The sequence below is a fragment of the Dipteris shenzhenensis genome, chromosome 3, assembly GCF_047967505.1.
Source record: "Dipteris shenzhenensis isolate YYH24624 ecotype China chromosome 3, Dip_SZ_1.0, whole genome shotgun sequence".
NCBI lineage: Eukaryota > Viridiplantae > Streptophyta > Polypodiopsida > Gleicheniales > Dipteridaceae > Dipteris > Dipteris shenzhenensis.
The window spans coordinates 37659672-37679788 of NC_141598.1; the positions used below are offsets into that span (position 1 = coordinate 37659672).

Here is a 20117-nt window from a genome sequence, read left to right on the forward strand (position 1 = left end):
AAGGGAAGGGGCAGTGTGGGGGTGACGTGAAGAGGGGGGTGGCTGAGACGGGTCAGACAGTAGCAAGGGGAGGAAGGCAGGGGCAAGGGAGGAAGTGGAGGGGGCAGGGATGGGTAGTGCAAGGCGGAGGGATGGAGCTATGAGAGGCCTCACGATCGTAGCCTACACATTGTCAAGAATGGATTTCTTGAGCATGTGCGAACCTAGAATCAATCAAACTAGGATTCTGCCATGGACCACTGGTAACTTCCACATGCTTTCTTTTGTTCTTCTTGACTTGTGTGCGTGTTTCTTACGTTTGTTTTCAAAGCAATTTCTGAAGTTGTAAGATTAGATATGTCCTAGTCATATGAAGGTTTGCAAGGTGTTGTATAGCTTAATGGTAAAAGGACACAAGGTAAATCAGGAAACCAAATCTAAGAATGTCCATGAAAAGTCACAGAAGGCAAATCAAAACATCGTGCTTAGTTGGATTGCCCACCAATTAAAGAAATTTAACATTAAAGAAATTTAACATGATGAAAGGATTTGAAAGCTATTTAACGTGTGCAGGAAGGCATGTAAAAATCCCCTAGAGTTAATGTCTTTTGAAGAAAAGGACACTTTAAAAAAATTGAAAAATTTTAACTAGGAATTGCATTGGTCAATATTAATGGCAAATTGATGAAATTCAATAAAAGGAAACTGAACACTCACATCTATCCTTCAGAGCAGTATACTTTCTTCAAGTAAATTATAGAGCTGCACAAAATAGCAAAGAGTGACCGATATATTATGATAGCAAGGTGTGTCCAAGCTTGGCTGGTTTAAACCACTGTTATATGTGTTAACCATGCGAATGAGTACTCAAAATAGCGTTTATTATTATTATTTTTTATTTTTTGTTTCCAGGAAGAATTTGAAACCTTTTGCGTACTAATGCAAGATTTCTTGTATGCAACAGGAGCCACTCCAAAAGGTGTCTTAAGAGCTATGGGCGTCCAAGGTCTCACCATATACCATGTTAAGAGCCACTTACAGGTATTGTTTTTAGAAATTACAGCAATATTAGGAAAGTTTGATATTCAAAGCTGTTGAATTATTTTAATGTCAATCCTTTGAGAAGGCGGCATTTATATTTTTGAAATGGCATGCTTTTGTTCCAGAAATACAGGCTCGCTAAGTATATTCCTGATTCTGCTGTGGATGGCAAGTTCTCAATCTTTTGCTCTCAGTTATAAGAATAGTGGAAAGGCCACAATTTTGTATACCCATGCCTTCTTGTTCTTTTGGTTTTCCAAGTATCAATTGCCAGCTCTTTTGCTGTGGAGAAATATCTTTTCAAAGGGGAACTTGGAGGCTGGTGTCGTGATTCCTGAATGGTCTAATCTGATCTTGGTGTTTCTTATAGGTGGGAAGTCGGATAAAGCAAACGCTGTAGACATCCTATCTAATCTGGATGCGGCATCGTGAGTGGTTTCTAGTATACCAAAATTTCCACATGATGCATGCCAATTGAAGGGTTTTTTTGGGTGGTTTGTTCTGTATTTCCATTCTTCCTCTTCCCTTCTTTGTTGCCATTGGATTCGATGTCAATAATTAGTTTCTAAGTGAAAAGTTTCTTTGGGCAGTGGACTTCAGATAACGGAAGCTCTACGAATGCAGATGGAAGTGCAAAAGCGACTGCATGAGCAGCTTGAGGTGCCCTCGATCTTCTTTCTAATTACTTGTGCATTTGAGTGGAAGACATTTTGGTTAACATTGGCCAGCAGGGTGGGCTCTGAATTTCTTTGAATTGAACTCTGAAATTAGTCTTTGCTCAATGAAAGATCTGCAAAAAGAGTCTAGTCTTTTATGCACATATGTTAAGGGATGGAACGTGAGCATATTCTATCTACTCGTGCTTTTGATCGATCATTACTGTTTGAGCGGCTTGGTGACTAGCACTGAGTATTCTAGAGGAAGGTTAACAGGGTATGCTGGGCCGTGCCATGAGGTTTCCTTTTGTGGATTAAACACTTAGATTTTGAAGGTCCAACATGGGCCTACTTACTAACCCTTATATTCCAACATGTGGTGGTGGTTTTACTGCGTAACCATAGTCTTCATTTATGCCTCCTATATAAAGGGCTAATGCTCTAGTCTCAGCTTGGATTGTGAGAAAACGGGAAGCAAGAGCAAGAGTGAGCAAAATGGAGAGAGTGAGCTGAACGTAGTTCACTCCCCAAAGTGTACTGAACTGAAGTGAAGTACAATGAAAGAGATGAGGGTTTTGTCTAAGTGACAAAATCCTATCTAATCACTAACCGTAGTTAGAGATTAGACCGTGCTTAGGGGAAAAAACCTCTAAGAGGGAAAAGTGCCCCTAACCCACTTATTACATTACATTGGCCACTGCCTAGAATATAATAATAATTCTAACACTCCCCGCAGTGCCAATGTGGTGTACAAGGTAGTGATCAATCACCAAAAGGAGATAAGTTTAGGGCATTGCGAAATGCCTCAAACTTCTCACGTGGAAGTGCTTTTGTGAAGATTTTGCAACATTGTCATGTATTGACACATAGATCATACTGATCTCCCCTGCATGCAACTTCTCTCTGACATAATGATAATGAATCTCAATGTGCTTCATGCGAGCATGAAACATAGGATTCTTTGCCGTTGCTATAGCACTCTGACTATCAGTGAGAATTGGAGAAGGACCCTTCAATATGAGTGAACAAACGTTGCAGCCAAACAGACTCAACTGTCGCTGTGAAAGCTGCCTTGTACTCAGCTTCACATGAGGAAGTAGCCACTGTAGATTGCTTCTTGCTCAGCCAAGAAATGCAAGCGTTGCCCAAAAAGAAACAATTACCACTAGTGGACTGCCTGGTATCATAGTCTCCAGCCCAATCTGAATCACTGTAAGCATGCATCTGTAAGGCACCCCACCTGGGAAGCATCAAGCCATAAGACTTTGTGCCTTGCAAATAACGGAAGATGCGTTTTACAGCTTGCGCCAATGTGTTGTCTTTGGGTTGGTCAATGTGTTGTCTTTGGGTTGTGCATATATCTGCTCACCTGAGATACTGCATACTGAATATTGGGCTGTGTATTGCACAAGTAGATGAGGCATCCAACAACGTGGCTGTAAAGTGTGACATCCACTGATTCACCTGCATTATACATAGTAAGCTTCAGCCCCCGGCTCCATGGGAGTGGCAATAGGCTTACAATCATGCATGTTGAACCTATCCAAGAGCTTCCGCACATACTTGGATTGAGACATAACGATGCCACGCTTGTCTTGTATAAACTGGATCCCCAAATAAAAATTTAACATGCCCAAATTTGTCATGTCAAATTCATCTTTCAACTCAGCTTTAAAATCTGCAATTATATCCTCATTTGACCCTGTGAGCAGCGTGTCAGCTACATAAAGAATGATGATCAAAATATCCCCCCCATTCTTCTTGATGTAGAGGGTGCTTTCCGTGGGACTATTATGTAATCCCTTACTTGCCAGGAATGCATCTATCTTGGCATACCATGCACGTGGGGCTTGTTTCAGTCTATATAAAGCTTTGTTAAGCTTGCAAACCTGAAGTGCATTGCCAGAAAGTTCAAATCCAGGAGGTTGTTTGACATAAACCTCTTCCTGCAAGTCCCCATTAAGGAAAGATGTTTTTATGTCCAATTGATGGACATTCCACACAAAATTTGCAGCCATTGCCATAACTGATCGTATAGTGGTCATCCGGGATGTAGGAGCAAAAGTCTCCTTATAATCTATGCCCTTCTTTTGTGCATAGCCTTTGGCAACCAGCCTTGCCTTGTACTTGTCAATAGACCCATGTGGCTTCCTTTTTATCTTGAAAACCCACTTCGTACCAATGGCATGTTTACCTAGTGGCAAATCCACAACATCCCAAGTCTGATTTTTTTCTATGGACTGCAACTCATTGTGCATGGCATGCATCCAATGCACATTATCCTTTGCTTCTTCACAAGAGTCAGGCTCCTCTTCATCAGGAAGAGTCCTTGCATAAGTTGTCTCAACAGAAAGAGCTCGCTTTGCGTGGCCTATTGCACTACGAGTCCTGCCAGGCAATGGGGCCTCAAGCCTACTCTCCCTGAGAGTCTGTAGCAACCAATTCGGGACTGTTTTGGCTGCGTGTCTCTCTTGAATCTCTCTCCTGACAACTTCATCCACACCTTGTGGAGGTACAAAATCAGCCGGTGGTTGAATCGGGGCATGTGGATCGGGAGAAGGTTGCTGTAAATTCTGATTTCTAGCATGAACCTCAGTTGGGGAACCAAATGCTATAGGAAGCATCCCCTCAAACACATCATCTGAAGAAGCTGGAATCTGAATTCAGCATGTGTATGTGCTGAATTTTCAGAGAATATAACATCTCTACTAACAAAAATTTTGCATGAAGCAGGATTGTAGAGACGATAGCCTTTGCTTTGTGAACTATACCCCACAAATGCATTTAAGTGCCTTATCTGACAACTTGTGTCGAAACTCCACAGGCACGTGGGTATATGCAACACAACCAAAAACTTTGAAATGGTCCATTGAAGGCTTTCTCCCATGCCATGCCTCATAGTGAGTGATTGTTTTTAAAGCCTTTGTAGGAGCCCGATTCAAAATATAGTTTGCACACATGAGGCCTTCAAGCCAAAACCTGTGAGGCAACTTCTTACTTGTAAGCATGCATCTATTCATCTCCATAGCAGTGTGATTCTTCCGCTCAGCTTTGCCATTCTGTTGAGGTGTAAGCCTCACTGTAAGCTGATGCACGATAGCTTTCTCCTTCAAAAATGCCTATAATTCATGAGATATATACTCTCCCCCTCGATCTGTGCGAAGTGTCTGCACCTTGAGTCTTGTCTCATTCTCAACCATAGCCACAAAGTGTTTGAAATGCATAAACACTTCTGATTTTGCCTTGAGACCATAGACCCAAGTATAGTTGGTGAAGTCATGTATGAATGTAACAAAATAAAGATAACCCCCAAAAGCAGGTGTCCTCATGGGACCGCAGACATCACTGTGAATAAGTTGTAATTTTCGTGTAGCTTTCACTGCACCATCCTTCTTGAAAGGAAGTCTATGCATCTTACCAAGGATGCGACCTTCACATGCATGAGGAGGAGGTGACTCTAAAGAAGGCAAGGCATCAACCATATCATGCCTCTGAAGTGTCATTAAGCTGCCATAGCTCATGTGTCCATACTTGGCATGCCATAACTCCGCATTTTGCATCGCAGCAGTGGGAGTGCTTACTGATAATGCATGATCGGATCTTTTTTCATATAAATCAAGCTGAAAAAGACCCTAATACAAAGTGCCAGACAACATCAAAGCAGAGTCATTCTCTTTGTCTCTGACTGCGCACTTATCATCATCAAATACAACCTGAAATCCTTCTCTATTAAGAGAGGACACTGAAAGCAAATTCTTCTTTATGCCTGCACATAGAGAACATCTGAAATTCTGAAATTAGTGCCATTAGTGGATGTGAGAATAAGGTCTCCCACTCCACACACTGAATAAGAAGAATTATTTGCACAAGTCACCTTCTTTTTAGAAGGTGGTGGATGCAGAGATACAAAAAGGCTCTTCTTGGAAGTGATGTGCTTTGAAGCACCGTTGTCAAAATACCAAGTATTCAGTGTCTCATTGACATTGAGAGAGCATGCATCCTTTGAAGGATCATAGTTGCAAGTCAAAAAAGCATAAGGGTCATCATCATTAGTGGATGTAGCATTTGAACTACCCACTGAAAAATCTGAAGTGCAAGATAGAAAGGCATAGTGCTCTTCCACAAAGTTGGCTACAACATCTCCCCCATCATGAGAATGAGGAGATGATACATCTGACACAACCATACCTGAATCTCTTTTCTTCTCTTTAGCTATGCGCTTCTTGCATTTTCCAATATAATGACGTGGCTTCTTGCAATAGTGACAAATGCCCTTCTTTTTCTGTTTATCTGCATCACCCTTAGCCTTATAAGAGGGCTGTCCTGAATCGGCTTTATGCTGATGTGTTGGTTGATTGGCATGTTGCTTTTGCTGTCCTTTTCCCTTGGGCTTGAACTTGGAAAGCATGGCATGCTTGCGAGCGCGGGTTGCCATATTTCTTCATGTCTGCTCCTCCTGTAACAGAAGTCCTATCAACTCGTGAAAAGAGAGAGGATTGCTGCCCCCCCTCAATGACAAATTTAGTGAGGTGTGAAAATCGAGATAGGACTCAGAAAGAGAATTCAGAGTGGTGGTAATCATCTTTGAATCCGGAATGACTTCATCAATATTCAGCAATTGTTCCCTCAAGTCCTGAAGCTTTGTGAGGTGAGAATTCATGGAATCACGTATGGGAAAGCTCTCCCTTCAGAAAGGGAACTCTGGCATCATTTCTTGCTGCAAACATACTCTCTAGTATCTCCCAAGTTGCCTTTGATGTCTTGAATGACCGAATGTGAGGTATAATGAACCTCTTGATAGAGAGAGACATCACTGAAAGAGCTTGTGCATCTCTAGAGTCCCATCTTTTCTGCTTTGCTGTGGGAGCTCTTGGAGCAGCAGCTCCGACTACTTCATAGCCACAAAGTGTTTGAAATGCATAAATACTTCTGATTTTGCCTTGAGACCATAGACCCAAGTGTAGTTGGTGAAGTCATCTATGAATGTAACAAAATAAAGATAACCCCCAAAAGCAGATGTCCTCATGGGACCGCAGACATCATTGTGAATAAGCTGTAATTTTCGTGTAGCTTTCACTGCACCATTCTTCTTGAAAGGAAGTCTATGCATCTTATCAAGGATGCGACCTTCACATGCATGAGGAGGAGGTGACTCTAAAGAAGACAAGGCATCAACCATATCATGCCTCTGAAGTGTCATTAAGCTGCCATAGCTCATGTGCCCATACTTGGCATGCCATAACTCCGCATTTTGCATCGCAGCAGTGGGAGTGCTTACTGATAATGCATGATCGGATCTTTTTTCATATAAATCAAGGTGAAAAAGACCCTAATACAAAGTGCCAGACAACATCAAAGCATAGTCATTCTCTTTGTCTCTGACTGCGTACTTATCATCATCAAATACAACTTGAAATCCTCCTCTATTAAGAGAGGACACTGAAAGCAAATTCTTCTTTATGCCTGCACATAGAGAACATCTGAAATTCTGAAATCTGTGCCATTAGTGGATGTGAGAATAAGGTCTCCCACTCCACACACTGAATAAGAAGAATTATTTGCACAAGTCACCTTCTTTTTAGAAGGTGGTGGATGCAGAGATACAAAAAGGCTCTTCTTGGAAGTGATGTGCTTTGAAGCACCGCTGTCAAAATACCAAGTATTCAGTGTCTCATTGACATTGAGAGAGCATGCATCCTTTGAAGGATCATAGTTGCAAGTCAAAAAAGCATAAGGGTCATCATCATTAGTGGATGTAGCATCTGAACTACCCACTGGAAAATCTGAAGTGCAAGATAGAAAGGCATAGTGCTCTTTCACAAAGTTGGCTGCAACATCTCCCCCATCATGAGAGTGAGGAGATGATGCATCTGACACAACCATACCTGAATCTCTTTTCTTCTCTTTAGCTATGCGCTTCTTGCATTTTCCAATATAATGACGTGGCTTCTTGCAATAGTGACAAATGCCCTTCTTTTTCTGCTTATCTGCATCACCCTTAGCCTTATAAGAGGGCTGTCCTGAATCAGCTTTATGCTGATGTGTGGGTTGATTGGCATGTTGCTTTTGCTGTCCTTTTTCCTTGGGCTTGAACTTGGAAAGCATGGCATGCTTGCCAGCCCGGATTGCCATATTTCTTCATGTCTGCTCCTCCTGTAACAGAAGTCCTGTCAACTCGTGAAAAGAGAGAGGATTGCTGCCCCCCCTCAATGACTAATTTAGTGAGGTGTGAAAATCGAGATAGGACTCAGGAAGAGAATTCAGAGTGGTGGTAATCATCTTTGAATCCGGAATGACTTCATTAATATTCAGCAATTGTTCCCTCAAGTCCTGAAGCTTTGTGAGGTGAGAATTCATGGAATCACGTATGGGAAAGCTCTCCCTTCAGAAAGGAAACTCTAGCATCATTTCTTGCTGCAAACATACTCTCTAGTATCTCCCAAGTTGCCTTTGATGTCTTGCATGACCGAATGTGAGGTATAATGAACCTCTTGATAGAGAGAGACATCACTGAAAGAGCTTGTGCATCTCTAGAGTCCCATCTTTTCTGCTCTGCTGTGGGAGCTCTCGGAGCGACAGCTCCGACTACTTGTGCTGCATTTTGACCTCTACCCCTGCCTCCAGCTGTAGGAGTGACATGTGGAGCCACTGTATCTGGTCTTGCTTCATCTCCATTGACATAATCCCAAAGATGTCTGCCAACCAAGATATTGCGAACCATGAAACTCCACAAGGAGTAGTTGGTGCCATCCAACTTAACCTCTTGTGTGAGAACTCCGAACACCTCATTGGGGTTGTTCTGAGCCATTTTTGCCAGATAATCTCAAAAAACACAGCAAACTGACCAAATAAAATCCTTTTCAGGGATTCCAAATGCACAAGTAAAACCTGCAAAGAAAATCTGCCCACAGTGACAAATATTGTCACAGCCTATCCGAGGCTCAGAATGCACCTAAATGCTCTGCTGAATGCCTAAAAATCTGCAAATAGAATCTGCAAAAAGTGGCAAAAGTCTGCAAATTCACTCGTACTGAGTCCATAAATGCTTGTAAACTTCCAAAATGCTCTTATACCTGCAAAATTGCAACCCAAATGCAAAGGCCCCAATTTCTTGTGAGAAATTGCATACAAAAGAGGGCAAATGATCTGAAAGCCCCAAATGTTGCACAAATTGCACTTTATCTGCAAAAGCCCCAAATTTCAATGCAAAATTGCAGTGTAATTGCAAAAGCCTCAAATTTCTTCAAAACCTGCAGATTAACTACAATGTTTGCTAAAGCTCCAAATGTGCTCCCAAAAGCTAAGCCAAACAATGGCTCAATGCACAAATGAACCTGCAAATGGACCCTGCCAAAAAATGACAGACACCTTCACCTTGTACGGAATTGACAGTACGGATTTTGTACAATGGTATGGACAGTGTACGGTCGACATCCGTACACTTGTGTGGATGTACAGAGTCCAGACGGAGTTATACGGGCGGGGTTGTATGGAAACAGTAGGAGAGTATGGAACTGTACAATGTACGGCGCAGTCTATACGACGAAATCTGTACGGCGCAGAATTGTATGGCGGAATGTACGGCGCAGGACTGTACGGCAAAATGTGTACGAAAATTCGTACGCTTATACGAACAACTGGTACGCAGGGTTGTAAGAATGTACGGCCAGGCGCATAGGTACGGGGATGGTATGACTGGCGCTGATCCATTTCACACGTGTGGTGGCACGGAGCAGGTAGCTAGTACGGGATCCATACAGTCGTACGGGTTGTACGGAATGGAGGCTGCAGGTCGCGATGAAGCTGTACGGAATGGAGGCTGTAGGCCGCGATGAAGCTGTACGGACGTGAGGCAGGAAGCTCGGCGATGGAGTTGAAATGCAAGAGCTGGAAGAGGAGAGCGAATGCGGAAGCAAGGAGCAGGTCCAGGAAGGGAGAGCTGCTCTGATACCAAATGTGAGAAAACAGGAAGCAAGAGCAAGAGTGAGCAAAATGGAGAGAGTGAGCTGAACGTAGTTCACTCCCCAAAGTGTGTTGAATTGAAGTGAAGTACTATGAAAGAGATGAGGGTTTTGTCAAAGTGACAAAACTCTATCTAATCACTAATCGTAGTTGGAGATTAGACTGTGGTTAGGGGGAAAAACCTCTAAGAGGGAAAAGTGCCCCTAACCCACTTATTACATTACATTGGCCACTGCCTAGAATATAATAATAATTCTAGCATGGATATTACTTCTCTCAGCTACTGCCTACAATTTGGGACCTTAGGCTTGGTATTTGTAGGCATTGCTCTACCTACAAGCACATAGATTTCTTTGTGTGTTTGATTTTCTCAGGGTTTGTGAGCTCTTCTTTGTGCATCACCATGGTGACCTAAAGCTAAATTTGTAGCCACTAATTTTATAAAAGAAGAGAGCTGAGTCCCAGATATGAAGAACTGAATGTTGGGTGCGGGTGAGCAATGGACTGCAAATGGAATGCGAGGGAGTAGACAACAACTGAGAGAACACGAAGTACTTGCAAATGGATAGTGAGAAAGTTGTACAAGTATTGGCCAATATAGGCCCCAGAGGCAACCACAAGTGTTGACCAATGAAGTCAACTTGAGGGTTGATTGGCCTACAAGGCCATACCAAGGCTAAATGCTAACAAGCCCGCCTCTATGGTATGGCTGAAGTATCCTAGATACATCTGGAAACTTTATCATGGTTGCACATATTCGTTCAAGATGGATATAACAACCTATGACAGTACAGGGAGATCAACATCATGTAATAAATGATGCCAAGTGTAAGGCATGCAAAAAGTCTCAAACTTGGGTCGTGATAGAGATTTCGTGCAAAGCTCTGCTATGTTATCCTCCATGAGAACGTAGGACAACTGTATATCTCTAGCTGATAGGTGCTCTCGAACATAGTGATAGTGCGTGCTTGGTGCACGCATGAAAGGTAGGATTATACAAAGGGCAAAAGCGCTCTGGCTGTCAGTGTAGAGGATCGTAGAAGTGTCTTGGCTGACGTGAAGATTTGAGAGTAACTTATGGAGCCAACACACACTACTATAGCTGTGAAGGCTGCCTTGTACTCAACTTCACAACTAGAAGTGGCATTTAAGGCTGCTTCTTGCTGAATGAAGAGATGCATGAAGAGCCAAGCATGAAACAGTTGCCATTGTGTGACATGCGGGTGTCATAACAACTTGCCCAATCACTGTCCATGAATGCATGCACATCTAATGAAGACTAATCACTATAGAACAGTCCCAAATGCTGCTTTGTCCTTCAAGAAACGAAAGACCCGCTTCACTGCCTGCCAATGCTGTGTGCTGGACTTGTGCATGTACTTGCTTAAAATTCAAAAACGGCATACTGTAAATCAAGCGGGGTATGGCAAAAGTAAGTAAGGCAGTGTGCTGATAAAGAGTGGCATTAAATGGGGCACTTCCATCTTCGTAGGAGAAACAGAAGCCAGGTTATAATGGAGTAGAAACTGGCTTACACTCCTCGAATTGGAAGCGTTGCAAGAGCTGTCAATATATTTGGATTGACTCATCATTATGCCCCCATCAATATCAGCAAACTGGATGTCCATATAGTAGTGCAACTGGCCCATATTTGACATTGCAAATGCTTTTTGCAAATCTGCCTTGAACTCTGTAATATTCTGAGTGTCTGGCCCAGTGATAAGCATGCCATCCACATAAATAATTAAAATTAAAAATTCAGATTCACTCTTCCGGCCATAAAGGTGGCCTTTGAAATCCAAGAAGGAATGTGTCTTTCCACACCATATCCTTGGTGCCTGCTTCAAACCATAGAGGGTCTTTTAAAGCATGCATACTTGATTTTCAGATCCTTCAACCTTAAAGCCTGGAGTTCAACCAGGCTCGATCTTTCCTCCAGGGTTTTAGTGGTCAATCGGTTTTGTTGGCCGCGGCTTGGTTTGTATGTTCTTGCCGGTGCCATATGTATCACTCAGCTCAAGAGACCTGTAAGGGAGTGGACTTGATGGCACATCAGATGTTAGAGCCAGCGTGGCTCAGGAGATATTGATCCTTCCCACATAGGAGGGGGTTGAAGGAAAGCAAGAGATAGAGAGCAAGCTACACAAAACATATTGAATAAGATAGAAAGAACATACAAAGTAGAAGGTTTTGTCTAAGTGACCAAACCTTATCCTATCCACTAACCGTAGTTAGGGGGAAAAACCTCTAATGAGGGAAAAGTGCCCCTAGCTCACTATGTACAAGGAAAGGATCAATCACCAAAAGGAGATAAGTTCAGGGCATTGCAAAATGCCTCAAACTTCTCACGTGGAAGTGCTTTGGGGAAGATGTTTGCAACATTGTCATGTGTGGATTCATAGATCATACTGATCTCCCATGCATGCAACTTCTTTTTGACATAATGATAATGAACCTCAATGTGCTTTGTGTGAGCATGAAACACATGATTCTTTGCAACTGCTATAGCACTTTGACTATAAGTGAGAATTGGAGAAGGACCCCCCAATGATAAATGAAGATCAGCAAATAAACGACGTAGCCACACACATTCAACTGTTGCTGTGAAAGGCTAGATGGGCAGATCTAATGCAAGATTTTGATTTTGAAATACGTTATCAAAAGGATTCTATGAATAGTGTGGCGGATGCCTTAAGTCGAGCCAAGTTTATAAATGCTATGTCATTTACGGAAATATCCTTAGACCTATTTCAATCCTTGAGAGGGCTTTGCGCAACTGATAGTCATTTCAGTTCTTATTGGCAGAAGGTCCAAGATGGGAGTCCATGGTTGACTAGGACTCAGGGCTTGTAGCACCTACGGTACATGCGGTGGGAGGTCAGTGGATGATTAGGAATTGCATTTTATCTCACAAAACCCTTCAAGGTCTTCATGAAGCGCTCGAGGAAGAACAACCATCGTGCATGTATAGTACCGCATATAGCAATCTCATCCACCAAATGCACTAAAAGATGTAGTTGGCTTGTGAGAATAGAACGTGGAAATGTCTCCTCCACTAAACAAACCACCTCCACTGACATAACTCGAGTATTCTCAAGCGTGGTGGGATCTATTTCCTTTGAGCTCACATATCTAGAAATGAAAAAGTACACCATAAGCGCAATATGAACACCTTGCATGGAGCATTGATACGCATCATATTTTGTATCATGTAAAGTACCTCACAAGCTCGCTCATCTTGTAATACAATCCTTCACGTCCTTCGATGCACTATGAGAAATGCTTGTAGGTAGTATGAAACTCTTCAAACATCCCATTAGGCTCTACATTCAACCCATATCCACTTTTCCATAACGATGTGGGTGTGTTAGTACAATCTATATCCTCATCGTTGTCATGCAAAACTAGCCCTTTAGCCTTTGGCATCTCATCTTCTAATACATATTCCTCATTAAAAGATGCATGTTCATCTCCCGAGTCAATTGGCAACGGTACATATTGTGGTCGACCTCTTTTGATAGAAGGATTTTCTACTCAGTTACTCCTCTTGACAATTGTGTGTCCCTTCATAGCATGAACCACTTTCAATGCATTTGTAGATCTAACATGGATACCATCAACAATCACAACATGATCCCCCTTTATCCTCTACCCACAATCAATTGCCTTGGAGGTTGACCTCTCTTTTGAGACATAGGAGGGGCATCATTGGGAAAACATGCTACTAGAGTAGTAAAAGCATTTGTAAAATGTATCTTTGGTGTAGTAATAGCTTGAGCATTTGATGCATCACATTTGGCCTGCTTCGTCATAGCCAAGGTTGCAAAATCACCCAAATCTATAACAACCGCATCTGTTTCGGAATGGAAAGATACGTGTACCAGGTGTTTCGGATCCTCAATTCAAGATTCTCTGGGAGTGTCATGATGCTCCTAGTGCTGGACATTCAGGTATACATTGGACTTTGACTCTTGTGAAACATACCTTTTATTGGCCTAAGATGCGTGTACTTATTGAAAGCTATGTGGTAGGTTGCCGAGTTTGTTAGGTTACTAAGGCCTAACGCCATAGAAGCGCGTGTTTATTACAGCCGTTACAAATCCCTGGTAATAAATGGGAAAGTATTTCCATGGACTTTATTACATGTTTGCCTAGAACGTGCAAGGGTCATGACTCCATTTGGGTCATAGTTGATCGTCTGACAAAGATGGCTAGATTTTTACCTACTACTAGATCGACCATATCAGCTGTTGAGTTAGCTCACGAGTTTGTGGACCAATTGTTTAAGCTATATGGTTTGCCTTCAGACATAGTTAGTGACTGGATTACAAGTAACTTTTGGACACTTGTTTTTGAGAAGTTGGGAACTACTATAAGTATGAGTTCCTCCGATCATGCACAATCTGATGGCAGTATAGAGAAGGTTAACCAATTGGTTGAAGATACGCTTTGGGCATATGTTTCTAAGAGAGTCTCCATGGGAAGATTATCTCCCCATGATCGAATTTGCTTATAACAGTGCAAAGCATTCAAGTACGGGTTACAATCCATTTATGCTCATGTACGGGTTTTAACCTAAGTCACCATTTATGGTTGGGTTCAAGGAAATTCAAAATGATGCTGCAAGGACATTCTTGCAAGACATGCAATAAATGTTGTACTTTGCCAAGGAGTCTATTAGAAGTGCCCAAGATCGGGATAGATTTTATGCTAATAGACATCGTTCACCCAAAGAGTACTCTGAAGGAATGATGGTATATTTACGTATTCCCAAGGAATCAAAGAGCCTAAGTATTGGTCTGGTTCCGAAATTATCCCCCAGATACTGTGGTCCGTTCAAGATTATTAAAAGAATTGGACTAGTTGCATATAAACTAGAATTGCCTCTTGGTGTTAAAGTGCATCCAATTTTTCATGTTAGCCGACTGAAAGAGTTACTAGGTGCGGATGATCAACTTGTTTCTTCTCAAGAAATAATAGAAGTTACCGATTTGACTTTTATTCCACACGAACCTGAGAGTGTTTTTGAATTTCGTGAAAGACAGATTCGGAATAGAACTATCATGGAATACAAGATCAAGTGGAAGGATCGTGTTGAGGAGGATACAACATGGGAGACATCACCTAACCTCCAGAGGACATTCTCAGCGAATTCAGGAGTGAGTTCTTAAAGGAGGGGAAGTATGTCATGTGCACGGATTAGTATTTGACGTGTACTGGGGTACATAAGGCTAGCTTAGGTAGCCTGGGGAGGCTTAGGGCTAGGCAGGCTCGATTCTCGGGTTGAGTGACGAGGGTACGAACCACATAGAGGTCTCTGCTATTTTTGGTGCATTAGGCCCGAGTCTATAAAAGGGCCCCAGAGGTGCAGTTTTCAAAGAGCCGATGGGAGCAAGTCTAGTTCCCTAGTGCTAGTTCTGATCTTGGATTGAGTCGTAGACGCATGCCTGCATCTTAGCGTGGCCCAAGGCCCAGTAGCAGATCCAAGGCCTCTAGGCGCCACTTGGTGGTAGGGGACACCAGGCTGGTCAGGATCTAGTTGGGAGTTCGTGCCAGTAGCTCAGCTCGTATCTCAGAGGGGACATCTCTGTTGGTAAACTAAAAAGAAAGCATGGAGTGAACACAAACTCAGAATTCTTGCTTTTAGAATGAAGAAGGGTGAGGTCCTTATGTAGGCACTTCTTACATGATCACTGACATCACAGATGACTTCAAAGCTCCACAATAATCTCCTCAATTTACTCCTAGATTCTCTCAATCATCCTATGTGGCTTCTACCACCACCTAACTGTGCTTATGGGCACCTAACTGTGCCTCTAGCACACACACATAGAAACCAAGGTGTGCCTGAGGCATACACCTTGAGATATCCCAACAAAGCCCCCCTCAAGGGAATGCCTCAGGCTATGTCAAGGATACATCTAGCACAAGGTGTCACATGCCATCTCATGGTGGTCATGGATCTATCAATGGCTAGGATCTCAAGCTAGCAAGGGTTCCCATGGGTGTAAGGTAAACAAAAGGGATACAAAAGATCTTCCAATGGTTATTTCCCCTGCATGTACATGCACACAATGTCTGCAGGAGGTACCATGGAGTAAAACACATACACATGGCCTACATCATATGGTGACCAGAGGTGTTACAAAACACACAAAACACAATAGTTTATTTCATTCATTTTGGAGGACTATCCATGCTGAGTACCTTGACTCAACAAAAGAGAGATCTGGAGCATACATGAAGATGATTCAAAAAGCATAATCTTCAAAGGATGCCTCATCTTGTGGAGGCACATCAACTGAAAGTAGATTGGCATTTTCTGTCTTTGAAGTTGCTTCCTTTTTTACTCTACAAAACCTTTCATGATGATTGTTTTTGCCACAGTGTTTGCATGGATTGATTTCGAAGCAGTCCTTTGAGAGATGATTAGTCTTCCCACAATGATTGCAAGGTGAAAACTTGCCCTTCTGGATTTTTTTGGCATAGGCTGTGTCATTGCCTTTCCGGAGCTCCATGTGCCTTTCTTCTTCTTGGAGAGCAGAGATAAGACCTTCAAGATTAGGATTAGGAAGATTTTTCAAAGTGGTAACAATATGATCATAATCTTCAGGCATACTCTTGAGCAACACTGCCATTGCATCATCTGTAGTGATAGGAGAGTTGATAGAAGCAAGTTGAGTCATAAGACTCTGCATGTAATTGACATGGGCAGCCAAAGGAGTGCTACTAACCATCTTCAATTCAAAGAAAGAAATTTTAAGTGATAATTTTGAGATGTGAGAGCTAGCACAAAAAATAATGTCAAGCTTCTGCCAAGCTTATGAAGGAGACTCTAAGTCAGAGATGTGATGAATATAATCATCTCCTAAAGCAAGAGCAATGATGCCATATGCTTTCTCCTCTCTAGCAGGATCTCTTGCCGGGTGTGTCGGAGCTGAGGATTCTCCAGCATTGGAGGCTGCTGAAGAAGAAGTTGAAGTCGGTTTGACAAGTCCTCAGAGGTTTTCCCTCATCAATGCAAATTTCACCTTCATCTGCCATGTGTGGAAGCCCTTACCATTGAACTTATCTATATTCAATATGGTAGCCATGAGAGGGTCTAACCCAGGTATTGGGCAGTTTCTTCTCTCTTACAAGGCTAGAAAAATAACTGAAAAGCTTCAAAGTATAAGCATTTAATGCAAAGACTTGTGACCAAATTTCATACTACAAATCAATGATGCTTTCACTTACATGCTTCACAGAGGTGGCTAAATGAAAGCTTTCCAAGCAAATCCAGCTGTAGCAACTCAAAGCAAAGCTGTAGCCACAGTTGTACTGATGCTTTTTAAAACTTCAAAACCTCAGAAATGCTATGTCAAAACTGTCAAAAACAGAGGCCTGAACTTGGAGGGCTTGTATCTCACTCTCCAAAGCAAAGAAAAAGGGGCTTTCTGAGGCAAAAGAAAGCTCATATACCAGAGAGAATCCACTGAGGAGGAGAGGCGCAAATCCACGTCATGTCGCCATAGCTCGCTTCTTCAAAGTCGACTGGTTTTTCTCTGTTTTCTCCTTGAATATGCAGCCATTGCTGCTCAGATTTCAGCACAAGATAGCCCAAGGTATGGAGAAGCTTCCCCTGAAAGGAATTAGAGAAGATGAAGCAGTCTCGGAGAAATCGCAGGAAAGAGATTCGACAATTTGTGCGAAATGGCGACCAGCAGAGATGAAGATGCTTCAATTCCTTGCAGCCAAAGGTTTGCCCCTTTGAGAGGTATCTCCAGTAGGAAGGGCTTGGAGAAAGGCGGAGAACTGAGGGAGAACAGGCTTTAGCAAGATTTGGGAAGAAAGAGGAGAAATGGTGAAGATGAAGAAGATGAAGAAGAAGATGATGTGGCAGAAATGGGCTCAAGGGGGATCAAAGGGCTCTGATACCATGTTGGTAAACTGAAAAGAAAGCATGGAGTCAACACAAACTCAGAATTCTTGCTTTTAGAATGAAGAAGGGTGAGGTCCTTATGTAGGCACCTCTTACATGATCACTGACATCACTGATGACTTCAGAGCTCCACAATCATCTCCTCAATCTGCTCCTAGATTCTCTCAATCATCCTATGTGGCTTCTACCACCACCTAACTGTGCTTATGGGCACCTAATTGTGCCTCTAGCACACACACATAGAAACCAAGGTGTCCCTGAGGCATACACCTTGAGATATCCCAACAATCTCTTGATTCAGGATCGTATCCCGTAGGTGTCATGGTTGGGTGGTGAGCAGCCTGCTCAGATTCCTCACGTTTGGTGTGTTCTTGTGTTTGCTTGTAGGTCAGAGGTTTCAGTATTGTTGGGGACGTGTCGTCATTGCACTTCTTGATAAAAACAATAGACCAAACTTCAAAATAAACAGATTAGATATTTACTCTGCAATACTATTCGAAGTGTATATGTATGAACACTGCTTAATGATCAGGTTCCTGATATTCTAAGTATTGTAATTAGAATATTATTCAAAGTGCATATGTACACAAACTACTTAATGATCAGGTTCCTGATATTCTAAGTATTAAAATACAAAGTAATTAGAATCTCAGATTGCTGATATTCTAAGTATTAAAATACAAAGTAATTAGAATGTCAGATTCCTGATATTCTAAGTATTAAGATACAAAGTAATTAGAATACTTACAATATCGAAAGCCACAATACCATTTCATGCTTTAGGAATGTCACAAGAAGATGCAAAAATCCAACATCTCTTGCAATGCTTAATCACTTGGCCTCAACTGAAAAGTCTTATGCGGTTGTGCAAGGTGAGAGAAAACCTTGCATCCACTAATTTAGTGTCTGTATAGGAAGCTGTGAAGACAACCATTGAAAGGTTTGAAAAATGCAATTTTATGGCAGCTGATATTTAGTTTTTGAATGCTCTATCCTAATCACTTGGCCTCAACTGAAAAGTCTTATGCGGTTGTTCAAGGTGAGAGAAAACCTTGCATCCACTCATTTAGTGTCTCTATAGGAAGCTGTGAAGACAACCATTGAAAGGTTTGAAAAATGCAATTTTATGGCAGCAGCTGATATTTTGGAATGCTCTATCCTAATCACTTGGCCTCAACTGAAAAGTCTTATGCGGTTGGCAAGGTGAGAGAAAACCTTGCATCCACTCATTTAGTGTCTGTATAGGGAGCTGTGAAGACAACCATCGAAAAGTTTGAAAAATGCAATTTTATGGCAGCTGATGTTTAGTTTTTGAATGCTCTATCCTAATCATAATGTAAATACTGAAAGAAGTCCACAGACTCATTGACCCTTCGAGAAGGGGTTGCAATGTTGAGGTAGAAGGAGTTGTAATGCTGGAGACATGGAAATCATGCAGGGAAATAAGAACAGGAATCGCTTTGGTAAATTCATCTTTTCACGGAAAGCCTAAGTTTCTAACCATTCATTACTTGGAAGAGGGTTGATGCTGAATCATTCATAAAGAATTCAGTTGGGTAGGGACAACAAGGAAATTGTTAGTCAACTCCTCCCACATTGCAGAAAAGATAGGGGCCTATCAGCAGTTACACTGCTGGAGTCTGCTTGCTTGTGGTTGGATAAACAGGTTGATGCTCTTCAGGCTTTACTTTATAATCTAGAATCTTGGAATGGAATGGGTTTTGCTAGCACATGTAGCTCTATAGATTGGTAAGTCTAGTATTCTTTGATAATTCTAGAAATCGAATAGGAGATGCCGAGAGGTATGCCTTATGTTTGATGAAATGAGTTGTTTGGGTGTGAAGTTGTGTATGGTTTATGTAGGAGGCTTTGGAGGAGAGATGTGTTGGTTGATGTACTCAGTGTGTGGTGCAATGGCAGTTGCATGCAAGTTTATGAATGTGTTAGATGATGATTAGAGGACTTTCTTTCCAGGTGCAACGGCAGCTGCAGTTGCGTATTGAAGCTCAGGCCAAGTATCTGCAAAAGATAATTGAAGAACAACAGAGGTTAAGTGGAACTTTGAAGGCCTCTACAAATTCCTCAAAGGAGCCAGAGGGGCCACAGTTAGTTGAGCCACTGGCAGTGGAAACTCCTGAAATCAACTCCAATCGTACCTCTAATGTTAAAGCAGCATTTTCGCCCTCACAAGCGTCATACGATATTCAAGCACAGAGCACTGGGCACTCTGGAAGCAGTTCGATAAGTTCTGTTCCTGTTGCAGATGCTGCTGCTGGATTATCAGATGCACAGATGGAGCGACAAAATGTATCTGCTGCTTTGGAAGATGTATCTCTTGTAGCAAGGCCAGATGTGTATGAACCAGCAGGCGAGCCAACTTTGAAAAAATGCAGGGTAGCTGAATGTATGATAGAAAATGAGGAACAAGGGGATTTCAAGCAGTTAAAAAATCAGCAGGTTAGCCAGCAACCTGGTGAGTCATCGGGATCAAGGTTACTCCAGCATGAGGAAGGGCAACCGTCTCCAACAAGGCCTTGTCAAAGGCAGGTGAGCTTCAA

At 42.2% G+C, this 20117-nt stretch overlaps 1 protein-coding gene across 3 annotated transcripts in view; it reads left to right on the top strand.

Moving 5' to 3' along the window:
- The window catches only part of LOC147903741 (protein PHOSPHATE STARVATION RESPONSE 2-like), a 44769-nt gene that overhangs the window by 23960 nt on the left and 692 nt on the right, over nt 1-20117 (top strand). For 2 of the 3 annotated variants that reach the window (XM_087400982.1, XM_087400998.1), the window contains exons 4-8: nt 944-1020; nt 1146-1188; nt 1391-1448; nt 1611-1680; nt 19534-20106. In XM_087400982.1, coding sequence (XP_087257108.1) covers nt 944-1020; nt 1146-1188; nt 1391-1448; nt 1611-1680; nt 19534-20106 — 821 coding nt within the window. The remainder of the gene's footprint in view (nt 1-943; nt 1021-1145; nt 1189-1390; nt 1449-1610; nt 1681-19533; nt 20107-20117) is intronic. The other variant, XM_087400990.1, reaches the window with a different exon arrangement.